General features: G+C 40.6%; 1 protein-coding gene across 1 annotated transcript in view; it reads right to left on the bottom strand.

The window, feature by feature from the left end:
* Window positions 1-3,951: 3,951 nt before the first annotated feature.
* LOC128685499 (axin interactor, dorsalization-associated protein) overlaps window positions 3,952-8,960 on the bottom strand; it is a 50,333-nt gene continuing 45,324 nt past the window's right edge. The window contains exons 4-5 of the mRNA XM_053772068.2: window positions 5,702-5,819; window positions 3,952-4,790 (exon numbers count right to left, since the gene is read on the bottom strand). Coding sequence (XP_053628043.2) covers window positions 4,646-4,790; window positions 5,702-5,819 — 263 coding nt within the window. The 3' untranslated portion in view covers window positions 3,952-4,645. The remainder of the gene's footprint in view (window positions 4,791-5,701; window positions 5,820-8,960) is intronic.

Genomic DNA, 8,960 nt, shown 5'->3' with positions numbered 1-8,960 from the left:
AGGATAAATTTGGGCACTAACAAGTAAAATGCTGAGAGAGAAAACATTAAGAGCCTTCTAGAGTGTGTGATTATGTTCGGTTGTTCACGCTGTCAAACTTCTGCTGCACACACTTACACTGCATTCTTTTCCACCTTCTCATTACCTGTACTCTCACTCTAGCCCATCTTTCTCCCAGTAATTACTCATATCTTACCCTATCTCCTTTAATTTATAAACTTTCACTTCTTTCATACTCACTGATGACATTCTCCTTGTACCTCATTTACCTCTTACTCTCACAGTAGCTACCACTAAATTATGCTCTAACATGTATCTGTTACTCCTCTAAACACAAACACATCGAGAAGTCTACCCATCAACCTTTTACCTACTAATGCATATCCTAACAAATTGCTATCATCACACCCTGTATTATGTCTTTTGTACTTGTTTATCCTCTTTTTCTTCAGATATCTATTACCTGTTGCCAAATGTCTTTCTATACATAATTCAATTAGAGGCCCCCCATTATTATTTACCCCCTGTGCTCCAAACTTACCTGCTATGCCCTCTACAACACATTCATTCTTTTGAAGTTCTGCACAACAATTATTTTCTCACTTGGTTCAAAACTCCCTAAACACTTGCTTAACACCTCCCAAAATCAGTCAGTTCCTCCACCTCTCTCTTCCCTCTTTCTCTCCCTCTCCCCCTCTCCATACACAATTTACTGGTCACATCAGTAACGTCTAAGGAAGATTGTCCTCAAACACACACTATACCACCACCACCAGATTAACTTCTGCAACATCTCACTCCAAAGTGCAGGTTCTGCCTTTTTCCCACCTCCAGGACTCAAGTCCAGCAAACTGGACATACATGTACAAACATGCTCTTCCTCATATACATCAATGATCTTCCAAACGTATCCCAACACCTGAAACCCATTCTCTTTGCTGACGACACGACTTATGTCATCTCTCACCCTAATCTTGCCACCCTCAACACCATTGTTAACGAGGAGCTGATCAAAATATCGACTTGGATGACAGCCAATAAACTTACGCTTAACACTGACAAAACCTGCTATATTATGTTTGGTAGCAGAGCAGGAGATGCACAAATTAACATTAAGATCGACAACACTCTAATTACCAGACATAATGAGGGCAAATTCCTAGGTCTATACCTTGACAATAACCTGAATTTCAGCACCCATATCCAACACATAACCAAAAAAGTATCCAAAACGGTTGGGATCCTCTCCAAGATACGATACTACGTGCCGCAAAATGCCCTTCTCACACTATACCACTCACTTATTTATCCATACCTCACCTATGCCATTTGTGCTTGGGGATCAACTGCAGCAACACACCTAAAGCCAATAATAACCCAACAAAAAGGTGCAGTAAGAATAATCACTAAATCCCATCCCTGGCAACACCCCCCCCCCCACTCTTCATAGATCTAAACTTACTCCCTGTTTAGTACATCCACACTTACTACTGTGCAATCTACATCTACAGGACCTTAAACTCCAATATCAACCTTGACCTAAAATGCTTTCTTGATAGTTGTGACAGAACCCACAGGCATAACACCAGACACAAACATCTCTACGACATTCCCCGTGTCCGACTAAACCTTTACAAAAATTCAATGCATGTCAAAGGCCCTAAAATCTGGAACACCCTACCTGAGAACTCTAGAACTGCAGACACATTCATCACCTTCAAAACTACCATTAGAAAACATCTTATCTCCCTGACACCCGTCAACTAACTACACGAATACCACCTGGTGGTTCACACTTATACTCACTCACCCATTTGACCATAAACAGAAATATTAATCTCAATCTTAAAATAATGAATCCTGTGATACTCCAATACTGAAACTATGTACTGTGCCAAAACAAAAGCATTCACATTGCTAAACTCTCAAACTAGTATTTAGTCACTTAGCCATAATACCAACTTACCTCATAATTTGTAATATTTTAAAATTAAGAATTAAACTAAGTCTGCCCAAAATGCCTAGCCATGCTAGGTGTTCTAGTGGTACACTCTGTAATCATTATTTTACTACATGTAAACCACACAATAACCAAATTCTGTAAACCCAGCATTGTAATCCTTATAGAGAATAAACTTTGAATTTGAATTTGAATTGAATACAGTACATATATACAGTGCAGTACTGTATATATATAAGTAAACCCAAATGAGTAGTGGGTGGCCAGTAAGGGTTTCTGTTGTGAATAGAGATAATTGGTTTGCTTTGATTGTAACTAAAACGTTACTGTTTACCTGGAAAGAGTTCCGGGGGTCAACGCCCCCACGGCCCGGTCTGTGACCAGGCCTCCTGGCGGATCAGAGCTGATCAACCAGGCTGTTACTGCTGGCTGCACGCAGTCCAACATACGAGCCACAGCCCGGCTGGTCAGGTACTGACTTTAGGTGCTTGTCCAGTGCCTGCCTGAAGACAGCCAGGGGTCTATTAGTAATCCCCTTTATGTATGCTGGGAGGCAGTTGAACAGTCTCGGGCCCCTGATACTTATTGTATTGTCTCTTAACGTGCTAGTGACACCCCTGTTTTTCATTGGGGGGATGTTGCATCGTCTGCCGAGTCTTTTGCTTTCGTTGTGAGTGATTTTCGTGTGCAAGTTCAGTACTAGTCCCTCTAGGATTTTCCTGGTGTATATAATCATGTATCTCTCCCGCCTGCATTCCAGGGAGTACAGGTTCAGGAACTTCAAGCGCTCCCAATAATTGAGGTGTTTTATCTCCATTATGCATGCCGTGAAGGTTCTCTGTACATTTTCAAGGTCAGCAGTTTCACCTGCCTTGAAAGGTGCTGTTAGTGTACAGCAATATTCCAGCCTAGATAGAACAAGCGACCTGAAGAGTGTCATCATGGGCTTGGCATCCCTAGTTTTGAAGGTTCTCATTATCCATCCTGTCATTTTTCTAGCAGATACGATTGACACAATGTTATGGCCCTTGAAGGTGAGATCCTCTGACATGATCACTCCCAGGTCTTTGAAGTTGGTTTTTCGCTCTATTTTGTGGAAGGAATTTGTTTTGTACTCTGATGAAGTATTAATTTCCTCATGTAACTAAAACATTACTGTATCTAATGGACACTGTTGTTTCTGACTCAAGTGACCCAGCAGATTTTGTCTCGTATTTCCATGGTCTGTCATGTTGAGGTCCATTGTAATGAGGCTTGACATAATACAGTCTTTAAGTACAGTGGACCCCCGCATAACGATGGCATCACATAGCGATTTTTCCGCATACCGATTACTTTTATCGCAAAATTTTTGCCGCGCATACCGATTAAAAACCCGCTTACCGATTTTCGTCCGAGACGCGTCCAATGTGCCCTCACATGTGCCGGCCGTCCCATTGTTTACCAGCCAGCCTCCGCGGTAACATCCAAGCATACACTCGGAATATTTCGTATTATTACAGTGTTTTCGGTGCTGTTTCTGGAAAATAAGTGACCATGGGCCCCAAGAAAGCTTCTAGTGCCAACCCTGTGGTAAAAAGGGTGAGAATTATTATGGAAATTAAGAAAGATTTTGAAGGGTTTGGGGCTAATAGGTTAAGTCTGCCCAAAATGCCCTGGCATGATAGTGGCTTTCTTTGTACCAATGAAATTATGAAATGTAAACACACATTGTAACCTTTGCAAAGAAATAAACTGTAGATGAATGGTTCAGAGAACCGACATGTTGTTGAATTAGACACATGTGCAACTCTTGGGTATCTTTATTGAGGAAACGTTTTGCCACACAGTGGCTTCATTAGTCCATACAAAGGAGAAACTTGAAGAACAGGAGGAGAATGAGGTAATCTGTCCCTCAGCCTTGAGTCGATGTGGTCAATCATATGCCGTATTCTATTCAAGATTGATGGATTGACCACATCGACTCAAGGCTGAGGGACAGATTACCTCATTCTCCTCCTGTTCTTCAAGTTTCTCCTTTGTATGGACTGATGAAGCCACTGTGTGGCAAAACGTTTCCTCAATAAAGATACCCAAGAGTTGCACATGTGTCTAATTCAACAACAAAGAAATAAACTTTTGTTTGTAACTAGAAGTATGTTTCTTGCTTCATCATGGGATTGAACTGGACCATAGCCCTGTCTGAACATTAAGAATAATAATCTTTTCCCTAGTAACATTTTTTTTTTTTAACTTTGACAACATTAGGCACAGTGAATTCTGATTTCCTTAAACTGCATCTTATATGGAAGAAAATATATTACTTTCTTTTAAAAGAATGATATACTGACAGTATTTTAGAACAATTATACGGTATTTATGTAGTATATTTATTCACTTTCCATAATCATTTGAGGAACACATTATTTACAAGGATTTAAAATTAAAATTCCTATCTAAAAAGAAATGCATGGTTTAAAAAATCTTTTTCAGAGAGTTTAACTGTACACATGAACCTACTTACAACAAAATTTCTTTCATAAGAGGGATGAAACACTAACAATAATTCAGAAGTATGCAAGAAGTAATGCATCATTTATAAAAATTTCAATGGAATTGTCGCAGTCATTATCAAAAGAAGAAATTCCCCCACAGAGACTTACACCTGATGACATTGTGCAAACGTTGAGTGCAACTTGCTGCCTCTCAGCTGGAGTTGAAGGAGTGGGTGGACTCGAGAGACTCCACCTCACACTTGGCCATCTTGAGCATGACCTCGAGGTGAAGAAAAAATGCCTTCTCAGTGTAGGTTATTAGAGATTTCTTGGTGTAGTCCACAGGAGGGTTGTACCTGAGGAGGAACAGTACAGTTTATCGTAGTATAATTATACCTTCAGCTGAATTGTACAAGTACTGTGCTGTACATAATGTGTAGTGTACAGGGTTTATTGATGGTATGTCCACAAAATGCTAGTACTGTACTATAGTAATATAAAAAGAAAGCAACAACAACAACAACAAGTGCTGTAGTAGTAACATCAGTGACATTAAAATTAGCTTGCCCAAAATGCATTGCATACTAGTGGCTCTTTTTGTGCCTAACAATGTTTTATTACATGTAAACTACATTATTTTTGCACCACAAAGAAATACAAATTAATTTGAATTTTATCAGTGATGGTGAGTTGACCTGAGTTAACTCACCATATTCATGTATATACCCAGAAGAAGCCCTCTATGTCTGTCTTTGAATCCCCAGCAACTTTAATTTCATATTCTCTCTTAGAGATGAAGAAGGAGAATGGAAGAGTTCGTGAATAACATAGTAAACTCATAAGCCTGTAGCTTGATCGCTAGCACACTCAGCTCACACACTGAGGTCCGGAGTTCGAATCTCTGATACAACTGGAAAACATTAGGACATTTTTCCATAAGACACCTACTGTCCATGTTCACCCATCAGTAAAAAATGGGTTCCTAGGGGTTAGTCGACTGGTGTGGGTCGCATCCTGGTACAAAATTGGCCTAATTTGTCCGAAATGCTCAGCATAACAAGCAGTTTTCTGTATAGTAGCATGTCACTGATGTTAGCTAGGCCTGTATACCTTGTACATGTACTTGTAGAAATAAAGATATTATTATTATTATTAAGTTTATTTAGGTATAGGTACACATAAGTACAGTTATCATTAACATGTGTAAATTACCTGTTATAACCCAAAGAAAAGTTAAAGTGGCTTAATACCATTGGAATAAACTTACAGTTCACAGACAAACTCTCCATTAGAGAGGTCCTGACGCTCAAGGAAGGTGTAGCAGAGAGTAGAGATGCTGCCTTTCTCTGGTCGATGGTAGCGAAGTTCCAGGAAGATGGCCATGTCTGTGCAGATGATAAGCAAGTTTATCTAGGTACAGGTACACACAAGTACAATTATCATGCCTAGTAATATGTGTGTGTAAATTACCTAGGATACCCCCCCTAAAAAAAAAATTACTTTTTTCCATTGGTGTCCTAAGCCTAGTTTGTGGTAGTGCATGTAGCAGTTGTATGGTAGCAGTAGTAGAGTAACTAGGAGTAGTAATATTAGCAACAAAAATAATGGTATTATTAGGTGTAAAAGTATGAGTAATGGTGCATTGATAGTAATAGGATTACAGTATTAATGTTAGTAGTGGAACAAAGTACAGGGTTTTCTGGCAGGTACTGGCATTTTATACCACCTCTGGGAATGGTAACTATTATATTGTGGTTCATAGATATGGCTCTCAATGTTTAAGAATGTTATATTTATCTGGTAAGTGCGATGTTTAAGGCCAGTGGTTTAAATAAATAGCCATTAATTGGCATAAAGGTAGGGGAATGTTATACATTAAAATATTTGGTTGTGCTATTTACCTGGAGTTTACCTGGAGAGAGTTCCGGGGGTCAACGCCCCCGCGGCCCGGTCTGTGACCAGGCCTCCTGGTGGATCAGAGCCTGATCAATCAGGCTGTTGCTGCTGGTTGCACGCAAACCAACGTACGAGCCACATCCCGGCTGGTCAGGAACCGACTTTAGGTGCTTGTCCAGTGCCAGCTTGAAGACTGCCAGGGGTCTGTTGGTAATCCCCCTTATGTATGCTGGGAGGCAGTTGAACAGTCTCGGGCCCCTGACACTTATTGTATGGTCTCTTAACGTGCTAGTGACACCCCTGCTTTTCATTGGGGGGATGTTGCATCGTCTGCCAAGTCTTTTGCTTTCGTAGTGAGAGATTTTCGTGTGCAAGTTCGGTACTAGTCCCTCTAGGATTTTCCAGGTGTATATAATCATGTATCTCTCCCGCCTGCGTTCCAGGGAATACAGTTTTAGGAACCTCAAGTGCTCCCAGTAATTGAGGTGTTTTATCTCCATTATGCACGCCGTGAAGGTTCTCTGTACATTTTCTAGATCAGCAATTTCACCTGCCTTGAAAGGTGCTGTTAGTGTGCAGCAATATTCCAGCCTAGATAGAACAAGTGACCTGAAGAGTGTCATCATGGGCTTGGCCTCCCTAGTTTTGAAGGTTCTCATTATCCATCCTGTCATTTTTCTAGCAGATGCGATTGATACAATGTTATGGTCCTTGAAGGTGAGATCCTCCGACATGATCACTCCCAGGTCTTTGACGTTGGTGTTTCACTCTATTTTGTGGCCAGAATTTGTTTTATACTCTGATGAAGATTTAATTTCCTCGTGTTTACCATATCTGAGTAATTGAAATTTCTCATCGTTGAACTTCATATTGTTTTCTGCAGCCCACTGAAAGATTTGGTTGATGTCCGCCTGGAGCCTTGCAGTGTCAAAACTATGTTGTTAGAAGCTGTGTAAAAATGTGAATCGAAGTCTTTCACAGTACTAGCAGGCCACACTTTGCAGTGCTTCCCTTTACAGTGTTTCACTAACACAGCAGTTTTCAGTTATACTCATTCTTCATTTATTTAGACTTCCTACAATAAATATAGTCGTCACTCTAAGCTAAGGACAAAAATATTTTAAGGTAAGTAATGTGTGAACTGTATGTGAATTTTGTAGGACTAATATTGCTCACTTAATACTGATAGCATAAACATGTTATCAGGTTTTTATATGCACTTGAAAGTGAAAATAAGGGTATGAGTCACTTTACAGTGATTTTTGTGCTATAGCAGTAGCCTGGAACCTAACCTACTGTATAAGCAGGGCCCTCCTGTATACCTGGAGGGTGTTCCAAGGGTCAGCACCTACACGTCCTGGTCCATGACCATCCCTCACTGTGGATCAGAGCCTGATCAACCAAGCTGTTAATGCTGGCTGCACACAAACTGACATACGAACCATAGCCCGGCAGGTCAGGAACTGACTTATGGTGCCTGTCCAGCTCCTTGAAGATAGCCAGGGGTCTATTGGTAATTTCCCTTGTGTATGTAAGGAGACAGTTGAACAGTCTTGGGCCCCTGACACTTGTTTTGTTTCTTAGCATACTCATGGTGCCCCTGCTTTGCATTTGGGGGATGTTGCACCACCTGCCAAATCTTTTGCTTTTTGTGGGAGTTCAGATTCAGAAAAGACATAGGAAAGCACCGGTTTGGTAATATAGTTGTGGATGAGTGGAACAAACTCCCGAGTACTGTCATAGAAGCTAAGACCTTGTGTGGTTTTAAAAAATAGGTTGGATAAATACATGAGTGAGTGTGGGTGGGTGTGAGTTGGACCTGACTAGCTTGTGCTACCAGGTCTGGTGTCGTGCTCCTTCCTTAAGTGGAAGTGACCTGACTAGGTGGTCATTGTTCTAAGCCAGGGGGTGGCATGGACCTGCTTTGCATGGGTCAGTAGGCCTGTTGCAGTGTTCCTCCTTTCCTATGTTCTTATTTGGGACTAATCCCTCTAGGATTTTCAAGGTGCGTGTTATCGTGCATCTTTCTTGCCTGTTCCAAGGAGTACAAATCAGGGGACTTCAACTGTTCCCAGTAATTTAGGTGCTTTATTGTACTTACATGTGCAATGAAAGTTCTCTGTATATTCTCCATGTCTGCCATTTTGCCTGTCATGAAAGTGATTTGAAGAGAATCATTATTGGATTGGCATCCCTAGATTTGATGGTTCTCATTATCCATTCTTTTATTTTCTTAGTAGATGTGGTAGACATTGTTGTGATCTTTGTAAATGAGATTCTCTGACATAATCACTCCCAGGTCGTTCACATTAGTTTTTCATTCGATTGTGTGGTTGAATTTGTTTTATACTCCGATCCAGTTTTTATTTCCTCGAGTTTTCCATAGCAGAGTAACTGAAATTTGTCTTCATTGAACTTCATATAGTTTTCTGAGGTCCATTTAATGACTTGGTTAATGTTCTCAATGGATTACACTGTCACTGCCCATGGTTCTACACCCACAGTCCTACTCCTAAACATTCTAGACCATATGCTGACGATGGTTCTTCGATTTCTGTTCATTCCACCTAGAAATGACCTACATGACACCCACTTCCTGTACGCACAATGTTTACAAGTTTACCTGGAGT

The sequence above is a fragment of the Cherax quadricarinatus genome, chromosome 1 (assembly GCF_038502225.1).
Source record: "Cherax quadricarinatus isolate ZL_2023a chromosome 1, ASM3850222v1, whole genome shotgun sequence".
Classification (NCBI taxonomy): Eukaryota; Metazoa; Arthropoda; class Malacostraca; order Decapoda; family Parastacidae; genus Cherax; species Cherax quadricarinatus.
Note: the sequence above shows the minus strand (reverse complement) of the source record. Positions and strands in the feature narration are given on the sequence as shown.